Source organism: Epinephelus moara, chromosome 20, assembly GCF_006386435.1.
Source record: "Epinephelus moara isolate mb chromosome 20, YSFRI_EMoa_1.0, whole genome shotgun sequence".
Taxonomy (NCBI): Eukaryota; Metazoa; Chordata; class Actinopteri; order Perciformes; family Serranidae; genus Epinephelus; species Epinephelus moara.
The window spans coordinates 23,323,880-23,349,742 of NC_065525.1; the positions used below are offsets into that span (position 1 = coordinate 23,323,880).

At 41.5% G+C, this 25,863-nt stretch overlaps 4 protein-coding genes across 7 annotated transcripts in view; 3 read left to right on the top strand and 1 right to left on the bottom strand.

Moving 5' to 3' along the window:
- Positions 1-268: 268 nt before the first annotated feature.
- Positions 269-3,164, top strand: LOC126408110 (uncharacterized). Its single transcript, XM_050073484.1, has 5 exons — positions 269-298; positions 391-602; positions 2,246-2,421; positions 2,581-2,719; positions 3,053-3,164. The coding sequence occupies exons 1-5, from the start codon at positions 269-271 to the stop codon at positions 3,162-3,164; spliced, it is 669 nt and encodes a 222-aa protein (XP_049929441.1).
- A 278-nt stretch (positions 3,165-3,442) lies between these two features.
- On the top strand, positions 3,443-8,610 carry LOC126408612 (uncharacterized). Its single transcript, XM_050074279.1, has 12 exons — positions 3,443-3,539; positions 3,672-3,780; positions 3,943-4,066; positions 4,168-4,433; positions 4,518-4,815; positions 4,889-5,250; positions 5,327-5,632; positions 5,741-5,905; positions 6,047-6,151; positions 6,231-6,322; positions 6,405-6,516; positions 6,877-8,610. Exons 1-11 carry the CDS (start codon positions 3,493-3,495, stop codon positions 6,478-6,480), a joined length of 1,950 nt encoding a protein of 649 aa, XP_049930236.1. The 5' UTR covers positions 3,443-3,492; the 3' UTR covers positions 6,481-6,516; positions 6,877-8,610.
- On the bottom strand, positions 8,052-15,130 carry dnaja2b (DnaJ heat shock protein family (Hsp40) member A2b). Its single transcript, XM_050074280.1, has 9 exons — positions 14,971-15,130; positions 13,638-13,697; positions 13,015-13,241; positions 12,839-12,919; positions 12,558-12,691; positions 12,241-12,437; positions 11,975-12,119; positions 10,720-10,847; positions 8,052-9,762 (listed from the first exon to the last, which is right to left on the bottom strand). The coding sequence occupies exons 1-9, from the start codon at positions 15,046-15,048 to the stop codon at positions 9,574-9,576; spliced, it is 1,239 nt and encodes a 412-aa protein (XP_049930237.1). The 5' UTR covers positions 15,049-15,130; the 3' UTR covers positions 8,052-9,573.
- A 1,934-nt stretch (positions 15,131-17,064) lies between these two features.
- The window catches only part of ppp6r2b (protein phosphatase 6, regulatory subunit 2b), a 23,053-nt gene continuing 14,254 nt past the window's right edge, over positions 17,065-25,863 (top strand). Inside the window, exons 1-10 of one of the 4 annotated variants that reach the window (XM_050074278.1) lie at positions 17,065-17,557; positions 19,016-19,194; positions 19,304-19,459; positions 19,571-19,669; positions 20,016-20,202; positions 20,695-20,832; positions 20,916-20,981; positions 21,101-21,213; positions 21,303-21,416; positions 21,618-21,738. In XM_050074278.1, the coding sequence (XP_049930235.1) occupies positions 19,332-19,459; positions 19,571-19,669; positions 20,016-20,202; positions 20,695-20,832; positions 20,916-20,981; positions 21,101-21,213; positions 21,303-21,416; positions 21,618-21,738 (966 nt within the window). In that variant the 5' untranslated portion in view covers positions 17,065-17,557; positions 19,016-19,194; positions 19,304-19,331. The other 3 variants (XM_050074275.1, XM_050074274.1, XM_050074277.1) reach the window with 3 other exon arrangements.

Here is a 25,863-nt window from a genome sequence, read left to right on the forward strand (position 1 = left end):
GGACTGTCTGTCGGAGCTCAGTTTTCCTCTAAGGATGTGAGCCTGCTCTACCGCAAAGTGTTTCATGTCCCCTCCAACAATGATGAGGCACATGTGGCCATGCAGAAGGTAAAAACTCAAGACGTTTTTTAAAGAACAAAGCAGCTGCTGATCAATTTTTCAGTCGTCATTATGGGATACTCCTTTGTATCTGTGTCTGTTTCAGATTGCAGGAGGTGATAACAGTTGGTCCTGTGTTGGTGAAAATGTGTTGGATGTTCTCCTGGAAATGGAAAGGGAGAGGGAAAAGAAGGAGAAGGTAGTGAATTAATTTGCTTTATTTCTTCTGAATCTTATATGAGACCAAAATATTATGTCATCACTATTGAGAGTCAATATTGTTATCCGCAGCTCTACTGGGACCTCCAGCTGCTAAATGCTGGAAATCTCAACACTTTCAACGGGACGGACGAACCACTTATCATCGATTCTCATGTGCTGGATTGCCTCCACCAGAGCACAGACCCAAATACTTACAAAAAAGTGGTGGGGAAAAAGGAGCTGTTGGGGAGTGTGAGAGGAGTGAAGAGGATCAAGAAGGCAGCTAGGCAGTGCTGGGCCAGGTGAGCATCTTAACTTTAAGAAGTTACAGTGTTACTCAAATACAGTTCTGAGGTAAAGGTGCTTTACTTGAGTATTTTCTTATATAATACAGTACCACATTACAGACTGACCTTGCAGATTGAGGCTATTTTTGCAAAACATAAATTAAGATGAGCTCAAAATATGATGCATTGCATTGTTTACCAGTGTAAGACTTAAAGCCACGTTGCCCACCTACAGCATTGTAATACTGCAAGTGTTATATTCAACACCTGAAAGGCACTTTACTTTTCACTTTACTTTTGATATAATATTGCACTTTATTGCAAATATTTTTTCCTCACCTCGAGTAAATTTTGAATGCAAGACATTTATAACAATGTCAAATGCTACAACATATTGTAACAGCAGCACAAGTAGAAACAAGTCAGTGAACAAACTCAGTAATATCTGTAATGCATATATCCACCTAAAGTCTGCTAACATCAGCCAACGTAAGCCATCATACGATACTGGTCATAATAGGCCGAGTAAGGCTGTAGCACGAAAACTCCCAAGTGTATGGATTTTTTTTCTTCTTTAAAAAGCCACATAATCACATTGTCTTCAGTATGTGCACATTGCAGCATTGATTCTTTTACTTTGAAGGAGCACTTTACCCCTAAGATGACTATTTGTACATCAATTACTCACCCTGAGACTTCTGTTTACGCAATGTGGTGTCAAGGCACACATTGTCCAAGCTCTATATCATTTCAGCATAATCTTTTCTTAAAATACTGTTTATCATTAAATACTGTGTCCTCATATTGAAGCAATTCCTGTGCTTGAGAAGCGAAATGAGCAGAAAAGGCAGGCAGAAAGGTGACAAATCAAGCCCAAAACCACAGTGCTAATGTTTGTGGCAACATGGCGGATAACGCTGTACCTCAGCTAACAATGGAGAAGCTTGTGGAAGAGCTTTAAAAGCTAAGGGAAAAGTATGATCAGCAAACTCAAAGTTCCACTGAATTGTTCCTACGGACCAGTACGATCCTCAGTTGAATCATTTCAGCACAATGTGGCGACTCAAGCTTTCACTATCAGAGAGATGGAGACTAGCCTAACTGTTAACAGCGACAGGGAAACGCAGCTTGAACTTGATGTGAGTGGACTTCTGTCCGACCTCAGATCAGCAATAGAGGAGAATCAATTACTCACCCTGTATTACATTGAATTTGTGAAGAAAACTTTGTTTATCTCGCACACCCCCACAATGAACGAAGAATCCAAAAAAGGAGAAAAGCAGGAAGCTGGGAGCTGCTGGTCTACTGCTGCCTCCATTGGTAGTTTGTTTGTGTTATGTGTGAAATTGGTGAATCTAAACGATCCCTTAAAACACCAAAGTCACACAATAACACAAACAAACTGATGGAGGCAGCGATAAACTAGCAGCTCCCATGTTCAGCCAGGTAAAATAACTGTTTTTGTCAATGGAGTCTGGCTTTGAAGAGAGCATAGATAAGTTTTACTTGTAGTTCAGTTCCCCATCAGAAAGACCTGTCAATTTTTTCCTTAAGCACTAAAAACAATTAAAACCTTTATTTAATGTTACAAGCCACCTATTCTATGTCGAAGTGCTTGTTTACCATCATTAAGATATTATGTGTTTATCTTATCTTAGATTGGCATCAGAGGGTGTGCAGAGTATATTGCCCTCTCCCTGGCAGAGCCAAAGCCTAGCAGTTAGAGGTCAGGCCTGGGGCTGTGTCTCCCTGTCAGACGTCCTCCTCCTGGTGGAAGTCAAGTACGATGTTGTGACCCACTTGCTTTACACAGAAATGCTACAGGAGCACTACAGTAAGGAAAAGTTTCTCTGAGCTGCCACTGCAATATACCACAGAAAACAGTCTCCTAAATCTAATTATAGCTTACTCAGCATCACAGAGCCTGGTCCAGGTGCTTCACATTCCTGTTTTTTTTTCTCCTCCTTTTCTTTTTTTTGTGGTGATACCACAGCTCTGAGTATCTGGGAGACCCTGCTGCCATGGCAACAACGTAAGGAAGAGGAGGGGCTGGGGGATCTTGCAGAAGAGGCTCTGGAGTCAGGTGACATGCTTGGTTTGGCTGAGCTGCCAGGAGCATTCAGGATATACAGGTAACACAATAACAAGGTTATTATTAGAAATTTAAGATGACATGAAAACTAAATATACTGAAATGTGCTGAAGTGAAAAGAAAACAACGAAACAACAACACATCAATATTTCTTAGCTTCAACACAAACAAAAACAAAGTAAACATTCAGTGTGTACTGCTGAGAGAGCAGTTAATTATGTCATGATTCCAGAAAGGAAACTTACTTTCAGTTGTGTATAAAAACACACATAGCACACTTAATCAGAATTCAAGTCAACATTACAAACCCCATGGTGTTTTTCCTTTATGGGCATCGGACAAGTGCACCATAACAAAGATAATTCTCTTGCAGGCCCTGCCCAAAAAGCTGTCCTGAGTCTTGGTCTGCCATTTCACTCCTGAATGATTCACACACGTTTCGTCAACAAGAAAGGGACGCACTAACAGTCCTGGGCAAGAGGTAAAGACTTTTGAAACACATCAGGTGAAGATCACACCATTTTAAATTGTTGGGAATACATCTACACATCAAGAAAGTTGAAATAATGTCAGATGAGTTGACTTTAGAATATCCTTATAATAATTTGATTTACATACTGTCAGATCTTGCTCACCTTGTACCCGAGAGGTTAATGTTAATGCAAGCAGTTGTTATAGTTAGATTATATGTGGCTTTTACAGGTTCAGAATGAGTTGCTTCATTAATATTTCCCCTCCAGGCTGGACAGAGAGAGCCTGAGACTGTTGTGTCTGTACATCAGTTTGGCAACTCTCAGAGCTCAGAGAGAAAACATGTCCTACGGCGCTCTTCTGGCAGCTCGGCAGTCCTGGGAGACATGGTGAGCCAACAAACACTAACAATGAACACTGAAAATGAAAATGTACTCACTATCATCTGGTTTGGCTTTATAGCATTTATTTGCACACAATAGTTCAGCTATACGCTGCGTGTACTTTGTGTATCTGCTCAGGCCACATGTGAAGAGTCCCTGCAGAGCAGAGCAGGCAGCTCTGTGGCTACATGATGACAAGGAGGAGCAAAAGAAGGACTTCTCTTCTGTCTCAGTATCACCACAGCAGGTAGTTTACATCTGGGCAAGTGATTCTGAGACACAGGCAGCACATTATGTTGTAAAATTATTCTTAAAATTCTGTTCTGCGATTATGTTTACTGAGTAATGGCTAACAGTGAAACACTACAGTGGTTTTATCAGCAGCAGAACAACTCTGACCCTGTTACAGCAGGCAGTGCTGCAGTTGCTGGTGCTGACTCAGGAGCAGGAGAGGAAGCACCTGGTCAAGTTGGCAAATGGGGTCTCCGTAGAGGATTTGCAGGAGCCAGGTTGCACGGTGCCTGCAAAAGAGGGTGAATCACTTTTTTTTTTGTTATTATTTTGCTGCGAGCTTGTCTTTTGTATTCCCCTTATTTCTATATTCCATCTTTCCTGTTTCTTCTTTCCTACACAGATAATCATCAACAAGCTGCTTTCAGAAGTGGCTGTATCAAAAAGCTGAGGCAAATCCATGCCAGTCTGCAGACACCCAATGAGACTCAAACCCCCTTAAAGCAAACAAGCTTTCAGGCACAGCCCCAAGTTCAGGCCCACATAAGCAGTAATCCAGCAATGTGGTACCAACACCAGCTGCAGGATTATTCCCTGCTCCTCTTGACCCAGCTGATGGAGCTCCAGGAGGTCCAAGCTTCTGCATTACTGCCAGCACTGATTGACAAGGTAGAGCAACCACAGCATCCATACCAAGATTCTACATTAACACAGGCTCTTTTAATAAAGCACAGTCTATTATGTTTCTGTTAGAGTGCACAGAGGCTCCACGCTCTAAGAGATGAGTATGCATCTGAACTTCAAGCACCATGCTACACCAACCTACTCCACCTGATCTCAGACAGCCCTCTTACTTCACTCACTCCTTATCCAAAGTTAACCGAAAATAGCAGCAGTGAGCAAATCACAGCTCAGTCCTGCCGCAGTGGACTGGACGATACTCAAAATGGCACCGGTGGGCCGGCTGAAGCTCCAACAGTGGATTCAATCAGAGGGGCCGGTAGAGAACTAAATGTGGTGCAACCTGCAGAGCGGACCGATGTCTGTGCAGGTACTGCAAACACAGACAAACACAGATCACCATACACTCACAGCTGCAATTACAACATGTTGCTTTCCCCCAGGTTGTGGAGCAGTCATGGAGGACCTGCCCTACTTGGAGATCTTGTGTGTATCAGATGCAACAAGTAATGCCCATCAGAGTCTCGCTGCAGACGGAGAAGCCCAGGAGGAAGAGGTGGGCATAACAACAAAGAGCCCCCAGAGTTATGAGAAACAGGGCTCACTGATCGCCCTCGCTTGGAGCAAACCACCAGAGGATGACACTGACTGTGAGGCTGCAGTCAGAGGCACGGGACAGAGACAGGGTGTACAGCCAAGTGACACAAGCGGCACAGCTGGGCACACACAGAGTGAGGAGACGTCAGGAGAGAGTGACAGAGAGGAGATGAAACCCACAGGTCATCCTTGCAGCACAGTAGGACAGGTACTCTATAAGTATAAAGCAACCATAACACATTTAATTGCTATGTCACACATCTAATTTTTTGCATTCTCATTAGTCGACCTTGGAGGAGAGAGCAGCAGCTGATCAACCAGGGAAGAGAGAACCTGAATGTGACCTGCAAACACATGCTTTGGTAGCAGAGACCGTGCAGGATTTACACGCACATCTCTTGGTAGACCCTGCTGAGATGAAGCAGCATGCTGGTGACTTCTGCTTTGAACTGACCCATGAGACAGCTAATGCAGACAGAGAAGTGCTTGGGGAGGAAATGTGTCCAACTGCAACAGAGTCAGAGCTGTGGGATCTGAGAGGGCCTGACTCTGCCCATGCTGAGGCCCCGAAATATAATACATCAGCCACGGTGAGTCTGCTGTTATGTCTTCCTGCAACCAGTGCTCATGATTTGGCTGAACATTTCCACATTATTCAAATTTTAAATGCCACAAATATGTTGTTTCCGGTTGTAAAGGTTGACTGTGGCCCTGCAAAAAGGGAGGCCACACTGATGGAGAGAGAACGAACAACAGAACCAGTCTCTGCGCTGGAGAGAGAAAGGACGATGCGCAACCTGGTGGACATGCAAAGAAAGGTCGAACAGAGGCAGCAGAGAGACAGAGAGAGACAGCTGCTGAGGGTGAGAGAACATGTAGAGGCAGAGTAGGGATTTGTTGCACAACTTCACCCGCCATAGAGAGGGGGAGAGGGGAACTGAGAGTATTCAGATCAGTGTTTATCAGAGGCAAAGGTCACATGTCACTGTGACACTGTGTTTCAGGTTCAGGAGCGGCTGTCAATCATCCAAAACAGGAAGGCAGAGGAAGACTTGCTCGGCCTGAAACACACAGACAGGCTGCGGCACCTCACACAAGATCTACCACAGGTGACTTGCCGAATATTGAGCCTAGCAGGCTGCCTAATAATGTAACTTTTGTAATATCACCATTACTATTGTGTTGTAGGAGGATAAGAATCAGCAGAAGACAGTTGTTAGAGAACGGCTGGAGCAGCTGAGAAGAGAGCGCTCATATGTCATGCAGTCCAAACGTGACCGGTAAGAGACGCCCCTTTAATTTAAACAGGAAACACAAACGTTCGGTTTACCACCATCCTCTATATCTGCCTTTTTTCTCCAGGAATACTGCAGGATTTAAGGAACTCCTGGGTCCAGTAGCTCTCCACAGCAGAGACACAGATGATGGAGCAGACTGAGAAACTACAGCTGCTTGAATTTATGTCTAATTAAAGGTATACTTCACCCCCCAAATGACCATTTGTATATCAATAACTCACCCTGTGTTACGTTAAATTCACGACGCCTCGCAAAGTTCCAGTTAACATAGAAAATTCTACATGAATTTAAGTCATATGCGACGGCATTTAAAGGAATACTTCACGCACAAAATGACCATTTGTGTATCAATTAGTTACGGCGTGTTAGCTTGAGCTGAGCATACGACTGGATAAATGAGACTTGGGTTATACCGCACAAGTTTATGTTTTGACATACTTTTGCTGTTGTTGAATACTTCACCCACAAAATGACCATTTGGAAATCAGAAAGTCATGTTGTGTTACCTTTCCTTTTTTACCTCTCTGCCTTCACAGATATGGTGAGCATATGGATTACTTCATTGATTGGGGACCATGTTTAATGAGAGCAAAACTATATCAAACATTCATTTTCCGTAACCGCTTATCCCGTTAGGAGTCAAAGGGAGGCTGGAGCCTATCCCAGCTGACATTGGGCGAGAGGTAGGGTACACCCTGGATGGGTCGCCAGACTATCACAGGGCTGACACATAGAGACAGACAACCATTCACGCTCACATTCACACCTACGGACAATTTAGAGTCACCATTTAACCTGCATGTCTTTGGACTGTGGGAGGAAGCCGGAAACATCTATTTACAAGCTCTCACACAACTTGTGCAGTATAATCCAAGTCTCATTTATCCAATCACATGCTCAGTACTTCCTAAACAGCAAGTCCTTTACCATGGGGAACTGAATGGAATGTGAGACTTATCTATGCTCTCTTCAAAGCCAAACTCCATTTACAAAAACAGTAGTTTTACCTACCTTAGCGCGGGAGCTGCTGGTCTTTCACTGTCTCAATCGGTTGGTTTGTTTGTGTGTTTGTGTGGTGCTTAGTTCATGTAACTTTGGTGAATCCAAACTAAACCTTTGAAACACAATAACATTAACAAACCGATCGAGGCAGAGATAGATCAGCAGCTCCCGTGCTCAGCAAATTAGAGCTATTGATTTGTCAATGGAGTCTGGCTTTGAAAAGAGAATAGATGAAGTTTCACTTTCTGCTCAGTTCCCCATTGGAAAATGCTGTCTGTTTGAGAAGTACTGAGCATACAACTGGATTAACGAGAGTCTGATTACACCGCACGAGTTGTGTGAGTTTGAAAGAGCATGTTTTGATATATTTTGCCGTTGTTAAATGTGAACCCCACCTTACTTTAATTCATCAGGAATTTTCTGTTTTCTTCACAAATTCAATGTAACACAGAGTACTGGATATACAAATGATCGTGTGGGTGCCGTATTTCTTAAAATTCAGAATTGTTGTCCACTCCACACTGTCCAAAAAATGTATGGTTTTCTAATGACTTAAAAATCTACTAAACCACACTGTTTATCAGATTATATTCTGATGGGTTGAAGTGTAATGCTGCAGATTTTGAAAGCAGTGTCCGTCCAGTTTATCGTCATGTAAGCACACATCATGAAAAATGTTGCAGGTTGTGCATATGAAATAAGACAGATATCAAATTTGAAGTGACTGTTTATTATACAGTTTAATTATCATCTTGACAAACATAAGCATCAACAGTAATGTCATTTATCAATGACCCCCTTTAGTTGTGTACACACGATCCCCCCTGTGGCCTAAATTCCATACACAATGAGTCGCAGAGGTGCATGTTAACAGTCTACAGAGGTTCCATCAACTCTCCTTCATGTGAATATAACATTTATATTGGCACTGTTGGCCATTGCTCATGTGTGTGAGGAATAATGTGACTGGACGAAGGACACTGCTGTAGACTCTGAATGCACCTATGGACTGGGGCAGTATTTATTTACAGGTCTATGGGGGTGGGAATATTGTAACATGTCAAAGGATGTAAGTTTGGCTAACAACTCTACGATGGGGAGATATGTATAATACAGAGGTTTGGTGCGGGCCCAGTGGTTTTCCTGTGAGAGAGGACACCCTCCTCTCTGGATCCTGGTGAGTGGAGGGAAATGTCTACGTGGGAAAGATTCTCGGCAAATAAACATTGTTTGTTCCTCTTACACTGACCCTATATAGTGTCCACTCACACTGCAGTCCAACACAAAGCAGGAATAACTATCACTCTAATAAGCCAGAACATTCCACAGCAGCTCGCACACACTGAGCCACCGCATTACACACACATACATACAAAGTACACAAGTGTGTCCTCAAATCAACTGAAGAGTACACAGCTTAGGTTCAAGTTCAGTGGTCTCGAACACACTAACATTCAAACCAACAAAGACAAGTTTGAAATCCAAACTAAAAAAAAACATGGTGCCTGGCTGACAGGTGCTTTACTCAGGGCTTTAATATTCTAGCAATGTGACAGGCTGGGGACTAAAAACCAGTCCTATTTTCAAAATATGACAGTTCTTCTTAGAGGATGAGGTGGATTAAACGTGCGGTTCTCAGCAGGCTGTGCAGAGGACACACTTTTTAGGGCTGTAATCAGGTCAGCTCTTATGATAGCAGGGCACTTTGATAGCAGTGACACACTGAAATTTTAACAGGTGTGGTTTCAGATTTCTCTGTCATGTCCTGTCCAGACCCTGGATCTACGTGTGCAAGATCTTCGGCAAGAAAGCAGCATGCGCTTGTGTGTGAAAGACTAAACTACACCTTATACAAGATAGTCAACAATATTTGCATTTTATACACTAGACTGGTGTTTCCCACAGTGAAAGGTAAAAGCCTAGGATGAAAACAGGGCGGTCCAAGTCAAGTTCAGTCAGTGAACCTTCTCGCTGGAGGCTTTGATGAGCACTACTGTCCATAAACACAAAATGGTCATCACACGTCCAGCATATCTCTGACTTATGGGCACCATGGAACTGAGGAGGGTGGATATACGTGTGTATGTGTTTGTGTATATCTCTCTTTCATGGGAATCATGAACGGAGATAAATCTGCATGTATGTGCGTCAAGTCTTGAATGGTGTTAGCAATGGGACTCAAGGGATGTTCATGTATTTATGTGTGTGCATGTCTTTATGTATGAGTCTTTCTATTGGTGTGCGCACTGCACCCCCGGGCCATGGTGGCCCCCCTCCTCATCAGAACTATCATTGTAGGCCTCTCTCCTGGCTCCACCTCCTGACCCTTGACTCTTGTCAAATTCTGTCAGGTCGACTTCCTCTGCATCTGCTGCAATAACAGGATTCTCTGAACGAGCGGGCAACAAGCACTCCAGTTCCTGAAAGATTAGAATTTAAAAAAACATCATGACACCGCAATCATTCAAGCTTAAAGGGATAATTCCAGTCTTTTAAAGTGGGTTATATTAAGTACTTATCCATAGTCAGTGCATTATCTACAGGAGATGGCGGTCGGCACGCCCCGAGTTTGGAGAAACAGGCAGGAGTACTGCCACAGAAGCTAAGCAATGTACTGCCGTGGAGGAGGGCAGCAGCAAAACATGTTTTAGCCACATAAAAAAGTCCCACTTACAAAAATCTCTTAGTTTTTAAGATTTTCACTGCTTTCCATTGCCACAGACAGCCCTTTCTGATGGAAAAGCTGTTCCCCATTTATGCTCTCGTCAAAGCCCCCAGACTCCATTGGAAAAAACAGTAAGTTTAGCTTGCTGAACATGTTAGCCTCTGGTCTACTGCTGCCTCAGTTAGATTGTTTGTTTGTGTTATTGTGTGACTTTGGTGTATCCAAACTAACCTTCCTCAATGCCAAAGTCACACAATATCACAAACAAACAAACTGATCAAGACAGCGGCTAACCAGCAACTCTCATATTCTGCGAGCTAAATCTACTGTTTTGTCAATGGAGTCTGGTTTTGAAGAGCGTGATAAAATGGCTTCAGTTCCCTGTGACAAATTACCGTCTGATGGTAAGGTGAAGCAGTGAAAAATATTCCAGATACAGCATACACTTATACTGATTAGGATTTTTTTTTTATGTGGGACTCTTTTTAGCTGGCTAAAATACACTTTTGCTGACCTCATCACAGCAGTACATTGCTTAGTTTCCGTGTCGGTACTCCTGCCTGCTTCTCCAAACTGCTGGTGTGCTGACCAGCATCTACCGTATATAATACACTGACTATAGATGAGTACAACCCCACTTCAAAAGATCCTACCTATCCCTTTAATGGAGTTAAAATTGTGCAAATCAGGATGTTTAACAATTGCAACTCACATTCAGTTTTTCGGGGCTAATCCAGTTGTTTTCAGGGAACTGGACATCAAACTTGATGTAAAGGTCTCCCTTCTCAAAAGGGTTTCTGTACTGAGGCATCCCCTCTCCCTTCACCATGCGAATACAACCTGCCACACAGACACACACCAACAAAAGGATGTAAAGGCACGCAGGGGCAAAAACAATATTTGACCTTGCAGTTTATACGCTATATATTGTTACATATGCTAACACAACTGTCAGGCAATAAAAACTATGCTTTAAATATGTACATCACTGGCTGTTTGCATGTTATGATGTGGTACAAAAACAATTTAAAATCATATTATTTGGGATTTGTTGTATATTTACACACTTGACAAGAAAAACTTGTGTTATATTCCGCTTTCTTAAGTTTTAACTGTCATGAAAATGTATATGCCTTTGATCTGGGGTAACTACATTTTGGTGCATAAACCATAGTTGATGCTGTGTTACAGATACCCTTAGTATTTACCAGGAAATTATAGACTTTAATAAATCATAAGACAGCTTGAAGGCAGAGACAGTAGAGAAAGAAAAAACTAGCTGCAGAAGAAAAACCGTAATAGGTGCAGTTAACAGTTAATTAGGCAATCATCTTGTCCTCTAAAATCAACCAGAGCAAAAGAAGCAGGACTGTCATGAGAGCCTCAATTAGTGTTGTCACAAATATTGATTTATCAATACATATTGATTCTAACTATTTTAAACTGTTTCAATACTCATTTTCCTCAGTATCGATACTATTGATACTACTTTCTCACTCTCTCTTCTCTCCAACAGCAAAGTCACACACACACACTAGCACACCTCTGCAGTGCCCCCTTTGGCCCCGCCTCTTCTCACTCGCTCATAATGCTGTCTTCTCGTCTCTCATGTCATTCGCTCCAGTTGCAGATAAGCCTTTTTGCAGCATTTTTTTTTTTGTTTTTTTTTTACTTGCACTTTTTGCCTTTTCAATGTGAGACAATCTCAGAGGCTTTCACACATGTGCACTACTGCAGTGTAATGTTTATTACAGTCACTCTGCTGTTCTCTGCTTCTAACCAAGAAAAGACAAGAGGTCATTGTCATACTACAGCCCTGTCATATTTTTCTTTTGTTCTGTGTTATGCCCTTAATGTAAATTCTTCCCCGTAGTACTGAAAATGGTATCAAGTACTGTATCGAAGTTGGAAATTCCAGTATCGCGACAACACTAATCTCAATTACTGTGGTATGAAGACATGTTTACCTGGCTCGATGACTTTGCCCGGTGGATATTTGACAAGCAACTGACGTCCATCAAGGTGTGCAACAGTCATCTGGAAGCCACACAGAGCCTCAACCAGGCCGATACGTTGGACCATGTGAAGGTCACTGCCATCACGGCGGAATTCCTGGTTTAGATTGAAATCCAGAATTTGTTGCTTAGGTGTTATTATATCATGTTTGTCAAATAAATGTAAAACATTATAAAATAAATACAGCTAAACAATATAACAAGCCAATTGTTTTTACCTCATGTTCCTTCTCTTGTAGCACCAGGACTATATCCCCTGGTTCGACACCTGGTGCTTGGTCAGCCTCCCCAGAGAATGTGATCTTCTGTCCATGTCTCATGCCTTTGTCTACATGCACCTCCAGAAGCTTGGTCTCCTTACACACCTTATGACCCTCACACTTTCTGCAGCGGTCCTTCTCATTTATCACCTCACCTGCACAAGCACACATACAGAGATTGGACAATTTTCAGAGAGCTGTTGTGCTAGTTATTGTACATTATTCGTGTCTTTTTAAAAGTATAGTCGGTGTGTGGGTGTTAATGGACATATTACCCTCTCCATTGCAGTCTGTGCAAACTGATTGCATCTGTTGGACCATCCCAGGGGCCAGCTGTCTGATCATAATTCTCATACCTCGTCCTCTGCATGCCACACATTTCTGCACTGCTCCTGCCTTACCCCCCTGACTAAAAGGCAAACAGCAAAACATCAGCATTGTTAAAGGGAATCTGTATCCAACAAAATTACTGCAGTTACATAGTATCTTCCATCAGCGCTTTGAAGCTATGGATTTTTTTTAAGTGATTAAAATAAAACACACAAAGCAAACTCACCCATTACAGGCACCACACAGCACATTCTTACTGAGCTGCAGTTTGGTGGTTTTGCCATTGTAGAGGTCTTCCAGAGAAACCCTGCGTGACAAAAGAGTTATGAGATGCTTGTGACAACTCATTGTATTCAAATTGCCCATCAAAGCAGCCAAAATGTATTTATGTAACACACTTACTTCAGAGGGTGCACCATATCATCTCCTCTCCTTCTGCCTCCGTTGCGTCCTCTGCCCTGTCCCCCCATGAACCCAAACAGTCCTCCACCAAAAATGTGAGAGAAGATATCGTCCATGCCGGGCCCTCCGCCTCCTCCCTCCCGTAGCCCCTGTTCTCCATAGCGATCATAAAGCTCCTTCTTTTCTGGATTTGTCAGTACCTCATATGCGAAGCTGATTTCTTTAAACTGGAGAATGATAAAAGGAACGATCAGACAGCTTGGCACATTGTGGGAGACGCATAAAATGGTACATTGCAGCAAAAAGGGCCAACTAGTTTTGTTTTTGAAGAACAAAGTAAAAGGAAATTTAAAAAGTAGTCTCTTGGGGTTTCATTCTTGTTGAATCTGAGGAGTTAGGTCACACAGCAGCACAGATTAAACACTGATGCGCTTTTTGCTAGGGAAACACTGTTTCATATTTCAAATTCTGATCTGTACCTTGTCTAAATCCTCAAAGAGTTATGTTTTGTGATCATGATAAATTAAGTTGACATCATCTACTGGTCCCAATTATTAAACAATTGAGCTGCTGCTAACTATGGTGTTGCTGCTGTAACCATGACATGCTTTGGTGCATCATACCTTGTCTCCAGCATCAGGGTTCTTGTCAGGGTGGTACTCTTTGGCCAGTTTGCGGTAGGCCTGTAATAAACCAAACATCAACGTGAACAAAGGTGTGTTTGCAGCTTGAGCTCAGGTGCCATCTGTGTCAAATAGCTCTGTTAGCAAGTCACTAAGTGTATTAACTGTCCTTACAAGCTAAGTGCTTGGCTTGTGGCCTTGCTGTCAAAAACATGAGGGCACTTGCAAGAGCATCGCTGCTTTTGACACCTCAGACACTCTAAATACTCCAGAGGGAAGAACACGTCAACAAAACTACACCTGAAAATGTGTATATTTAGAGTTTACCTGCTGTATCAGGCGGTAAATAATAGCATGATCATCTTCTAGCCAATTCACAATCTGCTAGCATGAATCTAAAAGTACTCCAGCTGGACATAAAAACGTTTTGCAAGTGAATCACACTGCCACCACCCAGTATGTTGATTTCCTTTAGTCGTAATGCTGGGATTACAAGCGACTATCCTAACGTTACATTGGTTCATTTGGTCGTAGAATATAAGATAAATATACAGGCGATCACAACAATTTAGTCAAATGTCTCACGTCATGTTTATGTTGAGGGGTAGGTTTGCCGATTACAAACAATCCCTACCTGCCTAATGTTTGAATGGAGTTTGGGGAACACAGAGACGTACATCGGCTAACTACCGTTGCGCTAAGTATACAGCAGAGTTAGCCACACGACGGGTGACAACGTTATCTTGTTAACACCACACATGTTTATCTATAAACCTTCGCTCAAGATATTTTTCAAGTCACCAGACGGTACATCAACACTGTGAACACAAAAGCGGGGTTACTTCGTGGTATTTCATTGTCTGTGTTAGCGGTTTAGCCGGTTCTTGCTTCGTTGCTGCTCAACCTGGTGGGGACTATTTTCTGGAATGTATCATATAATGTCAATAGCCGGCAAGCTATCACACTCGTGGTCACCCGTGTATTGCTTGGTTTTTGGGCAGGCTAACTCCATCCTTCTGATCTTTAAAACGTTGGGAACGATAAAAAACACAAGAAGTGCCGATATTTCACACACACACTAAAGAGAGGCTTTAATTATACTAAAAAACACCTCGCCTTAAGTACGGAATAGTTATCTAGCTAGCTTAGCTTTCTGGCTAGGCTAACGAGCTAGCAAACCAACGCTGAGAATCCTTAGCTAGCGTTAGCTTTCAGTAACCTAGCTCACGTTGATGGCTTCTTTCTAGGCCAAAATTCACAGATGACCTCCCTTCTTTAAATTCTGTCCTTACTAAACACATTTCCCACACGTATAAAACAGTAAATTAGGTACCTTTTTTAGTTCATTTTCAGAGGCAGACGGTGAAACTCCGAGGATGTCGTATAGCTTAGTATCCACCACGTTCGCCATGATGCTAACCGGCTACACAGAAAGACCTTCTGCGGAGGTTCAGCTGAGCGAGGAACCGACGCAAGAATCACCGGCTGGGACTGTCCAGGGCTGCCAGATACTACGACAGACACAAACACCCACTCGGAAACAGATGCATCAAACAGAAACCGTATTATCCCCGAAAACGGTTACAGGACTTATGTTTTTAAGGTTGAATGTGTGTGTTCATATGTACGGTTATTGAACAAATCGTATGTTTTTAATTCGACACGTTTTATTACTGATATTTACGCTGCATGTTAAAACGCCCGGAAGCGTGAGAGAGCCTCCACGCGATTGAAATGGCTGTACATTTACTTTTAGACTTAATTAATGTAATGCATACATAAAAACACCTGTTACAGGCGTGTTTTTTTCCAGATTTGTCCACATTAGTATTTAGATAACGTGGGATTGTGTGTGAGGGAGTTAGGGACCGTCTGTAAAGATAGGCTACACCACACTGTTCAAGTGATTTTGGCTTTTTTAAATGTCCCCGTATCTTGGAGTTTTCACATGGAGAAGAGCAGCATTTATTAAGCCCACTCCACAGGGGGGCACTGAAATAAGGTCTAAATGATGTCTTGGGACATCTTCAGCATTATAATAGATTTTCCAATAGAAAATTGTAGCCTAATTTTGCCTAAATCTGGAGTCAGACTCTTATGGGTGAATCACAGCCATGTAGCCCCTGTTTTCTGGTGACTATTCAACAGCTTTAAATTCTGTAATTTATATTAACCAGTTAATATTGTGAAATAGCAACCTAACCCTAAGGTAGGGGTCACTATCTTCTATTTTAAAGACTTACAGTTGTCTAAACCAGTGTCTCTTGTTGGTTATGCTGCAGACTTTCCAGATAACACCAGTGCATAAGGATTAGCAATTTTCTGCAGAGACTGAAGGTTTAAGGAAATACATTGACCTTGAGCAGTGGTATAAAATATCAAAGTACCTTTATGCAAGCACTGTTCTCAGGTACAATTTTGGTGTAGCCTACTTATACTCGAGTATTATGATTTTATTCCTCTACTCCATTACATTTCAAAAGGGAAATATTGCACTTTTTAATCCACAACATATATTTAACAGCTATAATCAGTAGTTTATTTTCATGTTAAGAATTTACATACAAAACATGACCAGTTTATTAAATACTGTGCATTATTTTAGATTAAACTACACCAAAGTATATAAAGCAGTTACAGTTAGAAACATTTAAACCAATAACAATATTAAAGAGTTGGCTGACATGTTAATGCATCAATTGGCCGTATTATGTATCAATATTATAATGATATAACTCTCAGGTTGGGCTTCTGTATAATTAGAACTTTCATTTTCTGATGCTTAAAGTGCTTTGTTTGTTTGTTTGTTTGTTTGTTTTGCTGCTTTTATTTGCTGTTGAGCATTTCTGCACTGCTTCTTTTACTTAAGAGGTATGAATACCTCTTCCACCAGTGAAGACAGAGTACCTAGACTCTATTTTGTATTTTGCCTGGCAGGGATTATTAGCCTATCACTACAGCTAATATATGCTGTATTTTTCAATAACTGTTTGCCAGGTGATAAAGCCTCACCGTGCAGCAGCAGATGCACATATGGTAAAATAATAAATATGCAGACTTGTAACCTGACACAGTGGAAAGTCGTGTTCAGGGGCAGCAAAACAGCATGGGGACGAGAGTCACTGCACAGGGGGTCCTCAGCACACCAGGTGATGAATAAGGTATAGCATTTTTAGTAGTTCTTTCTCTAGGGATTAATTAAAGCTTGAGTCGCATATTTGTATTATCTGCTTGCTTTTTATATCGCAAATAAATGTGTTTATTATCAAGATTCAGATCGGCCCCTTGGGCTTTTCAAAAATCTGAGGTCAGAAAATGAGGGACAGTCCCTAAACACTTGTCGCACTGTCAGGTGTCCATGACCAGGGACCAAGCAATTTCTTGTGGTAGTAAAATGTTTTTGATTTAAACATTTTTTTAAAAAAATATATTGCATCTTCTTTAGCACAATTTAGAAATGAAATGTACTGTTTCATATAGCTGAATGTTTTGTTTGAGTGATGAATCTGAGTGTTTCACTGCAGCACTTGATGCTGTATCACTAGCTCCACACTGACAGCAGTTTTTCAGGGTGACCGCAAATAAATACGGAGTTGGTCTTACGATTACACAGTTGACGGACAGCTGAACTTTTGATTACGTTTTAGGTATCCGCCATTTTGATTTCCAAATCTGACAGATTTTTTGTTGCCTGCCTGCCGAAGTGTAATTCGGACCCTGTCAACAACACGGCCGCTCGGCAGGCCAACCGCCGTGTAACGGCAGTGTAAATGACATTGCAACCGGGGAGAGGGTAGTATCTTCAAGCTAGCTTCGCGGTCATGAGCAGCCAGCTATGGGCCTTCGGGTGACCTGACAGCCAAAGTCGCCGAGTTGCCGTTCAGCTTGTGGATGACGACTGATGAAATGATGGATAACAGGTAACGGTCGCGTGTCTCGTGGAGGAAAACATATGTAGGCTAACGTACACCCGTGCGCGAGCTGCCTTGCTGTCAAACGGTCGGAGGACGGTGACGCTAGGTTTGAATCAGGAGGACATCATCCCACCTAACATTAGCCACGCAGCCGTTATAAATGACTGACCGGTGTTAGCCTTTTAAACAATATAAACATCATTTACCACCGGTACCGTCCTGAAATACTTTGGTAACGTTAGAAACATGATTAGGACATTGCTAGCGGGCTGGTTTACGACCTGCATGCAAGGTAAGTGAAAGGCACCGTCGTTAAGCACCATAAACGCACCGATAGAGACTGGTAACAGCAGATAAGCTAACCTAGCTTGTGAAGTTTCGATAACTGTGTGGATAAGACAAGTCACAAAGAAATGACTGTTACTCCGTTATAACAAACAACCGTTGATAGCTAACAGTAACCGTTACCAGCTGATGTGAGGCCTGTCTTAAAGCTGACCATGGTTGTGCTGTTGTGTGGAATTTAAAATCAATATCTAGCTATGAGGGAAAAAAATAATTCCTGAAGTTTATAGTCGTAGCTCAAAAACACCTGTTTGTTCAGCTACATCATGTTAATTGAATGGATGGGTACACAAGGGCAGCATTATGAGAGATTGTTATGCAATCAGTGTAAATGGTGCTCGTGTTCAACCCCTATTTTACACTGTAAATATATTACACGTATTTCAGTGTATACAGTGAATGCTGACTTTGCCATATCTGAAATTATATACATTTTCAAAGGGGGCCTAACCCACAATTCAGACAAACACAAGCTGAATAAGCAGCATGTTTATCATGGTAATCAGCTGTGTAATCCACTTAATGATAGTCTGAATTAAAGATCAAATTTATTGCGATGGATTTCTTCCTTTATCTATGGGTTGCTTTGGTTTATGGGGACATAAGGTGAAGATCCCTCCCTTAAAGTCATTGGCCAGTGGCAGCTCCTGCTTGCCTCAAACATTGCTGTCATCATCACCACACCTAATCTCAAGTTTGCACTTTATAGTAGCACAGACATCAGCTAATACAAGATTCAGCAGTCCTCATCCAATTCACTGGCTGACACCGTTGTTTCCCTTAAACACAAGTATTCATATCACACACTAAAGTTAAGTGTCTTCCAGCAGGGGGATTTGTTTTGTTCAGCCTCAGACTCACTCCAGTCATTGTTTGCTGATGTAACTGTATGTGTGAGGCCATTCTCAAAGCAAGCCGGGTGATGTCAATACACAGATGTGCAGCACTAACTCAATAACAGATGCATTGCTTCCTGCTCTCTCCAGAGAGGAGTGCAAGCCTAGCCTCCGCACTTATGCTGACTTTAACTCTTCTTCTGGCTCTAATGAAGGCAGAGCAAGTCTTCCTGGAAATGATCCTGTAACATTTGTTGTTTATTGTTTTTTTTTTTATTACCAGGATGAAGCCAACCTCTCCTGGGTTTGTGTGACTGTTGTTTAGTATGAATGAAGTTGGTGTGTTTGTGTTTTCACTGAGTGAATTTGCTGATGCTGATTGATGCCCGGGCCATGCAACGTCAATAAGGCAAATGGCGGTTTAGCAAGATCTGACTGAGGATACTACTCCTTGTCCAAAATGTAAGAGCATACATACATACATGATATTGTACACAGTTTTTGTCATTAACTCGTGCATGTATGCTGTACGGTCATCATACTGATCATCATGTCCTCTTTTGGTCAGCAGCTAAGTGTATGTGCCGGTGACGTCAGCCATGTTTTGGAAGTTTGACTTACACACATCTTCTCACCTGGAGGCTTTACTAGACAAGGAGGATGTCACGCTCACAGAGCTCATGGATGAGGAAGATGTGTTGCAGGAGTGCAAGGCCCAGAACAGGAGGTCTGTTTATTGTTAGCTTTAGTATATTAGCAACACATTATGATATTACATTCCCAGTAATTCCTGCTGGTGCTAACTGGTGCTCCTTTTCTCATCATTATGGATTTGCAGACTTCTCCTGTTCCTGTGCCAGGACCAGTGCATGCAGGACCTGGTCCGTATGATTTCCACAGAGCCCCCTGCTGGTGTAGAGGAGACAAAGCGCTTCAAGTAGGTGGTTGTGTATAATGTGCTGATGTAGTGTACTGTATCCAGGAAAAGATGTTTTTGTGCTGGTGCTGCACTCCATCATATCTCTTACCTGCCATTTTGTAGTAAAGGTCAGAGCTTAAGTGGGCTCAGATTTGTGAAAACCAATGGTTCTTGATCCAACTATCTAACCAAACCATTGATGATTCATTTTAAGTACCTGATGGACAGTCAACCTGTGAAAATTAGGGCAATCCTGTTCCTTTTTTTTAATCTAGTTACTTTAGCAGTACAAAGGTAGAACATTAGAACAAGATTTGTTTCTGCTCATTGTTACAGACAGGTGTGTTCTCTTCGTTCATTACAGGTATGCAAATATAGCATGTGAGCTGTTGACATGTGATGTAGGAGTGATCAATGATAAGCTGGGTAATGAGGAGCCTCTGCTAGAAACTCTGTATGCCTTCCTGGAGCAGCCGTCCCCACTTAACCCCCTCCTGGCATCTTTCTTTAGCAAGACAATTGGGAACCTCATCACACGGAAGACTGAGCAGGTAAAACACACACACACTCACACTCGCGCACACGCATAGACAGCTTAATCAAAGGGCATACTCAGCTATGTCTTTGTGTCGTCGTAATTTCATTCACAAAGTCTGAGGGGTGCCTCCAGCAAGATAATAGAAACTGCTCACAGTGGGGATTAGTATTAACCAAGATAGCTGTGAAGTTTTATTTCTCTTGAAATGCCAACAGGCAGGTGTTCCAAAGCATAAAGCAATGCACGTAGTTCAGGTTTTACCCTGTTCAGGGTAGAGCTTAAAGACGTCTGACAAGATGGTTGGTTGAGAGCAACATATCTTGAAAACAGTCCTGAGGGCTATGACATTCTGGGTTTATATTTATGCTCTAGAGGGATGATTTGAAATGATTCTGGTGACCTTCATAACCATCACTTTGGTCCATGATACTTCACCCAAAAACCAATGGACTCAATAAGTTGGTGTTTTCATGTCATGGTGTGTCCTCTGCTCTCTTGTGTTCAGGTTATCAGTTTCCTGCGACGGAAGGAGGGTTTCCTTTCCTTGGTCCTGAAGCATATTGATACATCAGCCATGATGGATGTGCTGCTAAGACTTATCAGCTGTGTGGAGCCACCCCCTCTTCGGCTCGAGACACTTATTGTATGAAAGAATGGACCCACATTCAGACTTTTACATATGACATACCAATATTTGCATTTATAATGTTGTGTTTTTCTCAACAGTGGCTGAATGAAGAGAAGCTGGCCCAGAGGCTCATAGAGCTCATTCACCCTGAGAGAGACGAAGAGGTAAAAGGGCATTTCAGTATTTTTAACAAAACATACTATCACTAGCGTCCACAGACTCTTGAATAAACAGTTTGTAGGACTGAGTGTTCATGTGTGCATTTGTGTTTTTCCTCTAACAGAGGCAGTCTAATGCATCTCAGACTTTGTGCGACATCATTCGTCTGAGCAGAGACCAGGCCAATCAGCTTCAAGAGATTTCACAGCCTGACCCTTTGCTGACTGTGCTGGAGTCGTAAGTCAGACAGACAGATACACACACGCACGTTTGCACTCTCTTGACAGGATGTGGAGGCGATGACATACTCCATTGTGTTTCCACAGGCAGGAGTGTGTGGAGCAGTTGCTGCAGAATATGTTCTCAGCAGAGTGTACTGAGAGCTGTATCGTCAATGGGATTCAAGTTCTTCTCACATTACTGGAAATCAGGAGGCCTGTGTGAGTGTGAGACTTTTGTGTGAAGCAGTTTTAAACTGTGTATAATTAATTCTATTCTACTGTGGAGGGATTGCTAATGTCATTTTTCACTTGACCCCTGGCCTAGTGAAGTTAGTCACAACTCTCTTGTGTGACCATTTATTAAATGTACTATCCATTGGTTTCCTGTTTTTGATATTTGGTATGTTTTTTTTATGACAGGGTGGATGGTGTAATGGATGCTCAGGGATTTGAGAGAAGTTACACTGTTAACAGCAGCATTTTGTTGGCCATCCAACCACACCTGAAACACTTCCACCAGCTACTTCTGGAGCCACCTAAGGTACAAATATATAATCATCTTTAACTCCTTAGACTATGTAGGATTTTCCTAAAAAATACATACAGGAGTAATCCCTCTCAGTCATCACTTATGACCCACCAGAAGTGTTTGGCTGTATATTTTTCTGCAGAGACTCTACCTTCTGCCTGTATTTTCTTACTTTTATTGTCCCCCCACAGCACTCAGGTGAGGTTGAGGCTTTATAAAAAGGTAGCAACTGGATGCCAGACCATAAGCTGTAGGTATCCAAGAAACACAGTGCCAAAAAAAACACAAATATAGCAAAGCGAAACGCCAGACAAGCCGGAAAAGTACACCTTTTAATATTAGCTGTTGTAGAATGAGATAACATGCTACACATGATAAATATATATATAGTAAGTTATCGATAGAAAAATCAGAGCTCCCCTCAGCACAGCAGTCCAGTTCATCCAGGTGCTAGTCTCAGGCAATATGGAAAGCATCAAAAAATGAATCAAGGGCTTGTCCTACACCAAAACTCACAAGGGGAAGCTCTTTCACTTGCAGAGAGTGTGGAATATGCTATAAATATCAAACATGCTCTCATTTTTGCTGCGCAGCAACCCCTTTCTTCAGTAGTTGTTTTTTTTTTCTCATGTCTGTTTTTATTAGTTTTCTTTTAAGTTATAAAAGATACAATTTGATATACATTTCAATACAATCCCACCCCACAAACAACCCCACACCACTGCACCACCACCAGTCAGTAAATGTACATGATTTAAAAAAAAAAAAAAAAGAAAAGGCACACACACATACACAAAAATCCGCAAATCAAGTTAACAAAACAAACAAAAACATACACAAATAAAAATAAAAGGATAGTAAAAAGAAGAAGGGGTTATATCTATACATTTAAAATGTCTGAGGCATCTATCTTTTCAACATGATCTAGCACTGGTTGCCATATAGCATAGAAGTTGAGGGCACAGCCTCTTGTGGCATAGCGGATTTTTTCTAAAGTCAGATGGTGCAGAAGATCCCTGATCCATTGATTGAAGGTTGGAGGAGATTTGTCTTTCCATTTAAGCAATATGAGTCTTCTAGCCAGTAGCATAGCAAAGGCCATCATGTTTTTGCCATGTCGAGTGGGGCATAAATCCTGCGGTGCTACACCAAATATTGCTATTATGGCAAGAGGTTCTATGGGTATTCCTAGCAGGTCAGAAAAGAATTTGAATATAGGTTGCCAAAACTCTGTTAATTTTGGGCAAAACCAGAACATATGTGATAAAGTAGCTGTTGCTGTTCCACAGCGGTCACAGTTAAGGTCAATATTTGGTGTTATTTTTGCCAATCTCGCTTTAGACCAATGTAACCTATGTGCAATCTTGAACTGTATTACCTTATGTCTTAAGCAAATTGAAGGTGAATGTATTCTATCTAATGTGGAGTCCCATATATCCTCAGTAAGTTCGATGCCTAATTCTTCTTCCCATTGGCTTTTTAAACGTGTCAAAGGTTCTAAATTGTGAGAATTGAGTGACATGTAGATTTTTCCAATAAGCCCTTTATGGTCGGAGCTAAACTGTAAAAGAGAATCAAGGAGAGAGCTGGGGGGTATCGATGGAAATTGAGCTGATTGTGAGGATACAAAGTTGCGAAGTTGCAGATACTTGAAGAAGTGTGAGTTGGGGATTTAATATTTTAATCTCAGCGGCTCAAATGATGCAAAATTATTATCAACATAGAGGTCTTTTAAAGTAGCTAATTCATTCCTGGTCCAGATATCAAAGGACCCATCTATAACGGAAGGTTTGAACATATTATTTCTTGATATAGGGGTGTTAATTAACATGCTATTGAGTGAAAATGCTCCTCTGAACTGTGCCCAAACCTTCAAGGAGTGCTTAACAACTGGATTTATAGAATATCTGGATACAGGTTCTGGTAATGGGAGCTTGGAGCAAAGTAAAGCATCTAAAGAGGCAGGTCCACATGACAACTTTTCTGACTGTAACCATTTTGGACCGCTATCTTGTGGTGGGTTAAGCCAATGTAACAGCGCGCGTATGTTAGCCGACCAGTAATAATACTGAAAGTTGGGTAGGGATAATCCTCCATGTTTACGGTGTCGCTGTAAGATAGTCTTTCGTATTCGTGGAATTTTTTTATTCCAGATGAATGAAGACAACAATTTATCAATAAGCAAAAAGAAGGATTTCGTCAAAAAGATAGGAATACACTGGAACAGGTACAAAAATCTAGGTAGCACAGTCATTTTGATAGTGTTAATTCTACCTCCTAATGATAACGGTAATAAGTTCCAGCGCTCAAAATCATTTTTCATAGATTCGATAAGCGGGGGGAAGTTGGCTTTGTAAAGATGTTTGAAATTATGCGTAACCCAAATACCTAAATATATAAATTTATTTTTAATTATTTTAAAGGGCAGTGAACTAAATACAATCTGTTCAGCAGCAGGATTTATAGGCATAAGCTCACTTTTTTGTGTAGTTATTTTATAACCAGATATTTTTCCAAATGTATCTAATAAGGCAAGTGTTAGTGGTAGGCTACTTAATGGTTCAGATAAGTACAAGAGCATATCGTCTGCGTAAAGGGATACTTTATGTTCAGTATTATTCCTCTGTATGCCTTTAATCGAGATCTTGTCACGTAAGGCAATCGCTAGTGGTTCGATCGCCAAAGCGAAAAGGAGTGGGGATAAAGGGCAGCCTTGCCTGGTCCCACGACCCAGTGGGAAGAAGGAGGATAAGTTCTTGTTTGTGCGAATTGCTGCTAAGGGGAGAGAGTAGAGAACGTGAATCCAAGATATGAACTTTGCACTAAATCCAAATTTTTTTAGAGTGTAAAAGAGGTAATCCCACTCCACCCGATCAAACGCTTTCTCAGCATCGAGTGATAGAAGCACCTCAGGAATGTCGGGTGGAGTGGGATTATAAAGGATATTCATTAGTCTACGTATATTAAAAAATAACTGACGATTTTTAATAAATCCAGTCTGATCATCAGAAACTACAGAAGGTAAAACATTTTCTAAACGGAGGGCTAACATTTTAGCAAGCAATTTACTGTCAACATTTAATAGAGAGATGGGTCGAAAAGAGCCGCATTCTAGAATGTTTTTACCTTTTTTATGGATTAATGATATAACAGCTTGTCTCATTGTTTCAGGTAGTGAGCCGGAGTTAAATGATTCTTCATAGACTAAAAGTAATATAGGAGCAAGTTCACTGGCAAATTTTTTAAAGAATTCACTCGGATATCCATCCGGTCCAGGAGATTTCCCATTTTGCATGGACCTGGCTGCAGTAATAAATTCTTCTTTGGAAAAGGGGCTTTCTAAATTGGTGGCAGTTTCCTCATCAATTATGGGAGTGTTAAGGCTGCTAAAAAAAGAGTCAAACAGAGATTCATCATTAGTAGATTCTGTGGTATAAAGCTTTGAATAATACCTATGGAAACATTGATTAATCTCTAAAGGATCTGTAAGTTTAACGCCTTCCTCGTTGTTTATCGCAGTTATAGCTTGACTAGCATTTTCTTGGCGTAACTGGTGAGCCAGAATCTTGCCAGTCTTTTCACCATATTCGTATGTCTTATGCCTTGATTTATTTATAAGATTTTCAGCATGCCTTGTGGACAAGAGATTAAATTCAGTTTGAAGGGTTAATCGTTGCTTAAACAGATCAGGTGATGGAGAGTGGGCCAATGTCTCATCAAGTTGAAGGATGTCTTTGGTTAGTTTTTTGAGACGCTCATTTAAGGCTTTTTTAATATGGGCACTATATGATATGATTTGTCCCCTAAGATATATATCATCGATTCCCAAATTACAGAAGAGGACATTCCTGGGGTTTGATTACGTACTAGATATTCAGTTATCTCATTTGAAATAAACTTGACAAATCCGGTATCAGAAAGAAGTAATGTATTGAAACGCCATGGGCGATAACTAGCGTGTGTATTTGGTATGCATAAAGTCATCAATAGTGGGGCATGATCCGATATCACTATGGCCTGATATTCACATTCCCTGACTAATGGAAGTAATTCACTGTCTAGAAAAAAATAATCTATGCATGAATATGTTTTGTGTACTGGTGAGTAGAAAGAATAGCTTCTGCGTGTGGGGTTTTG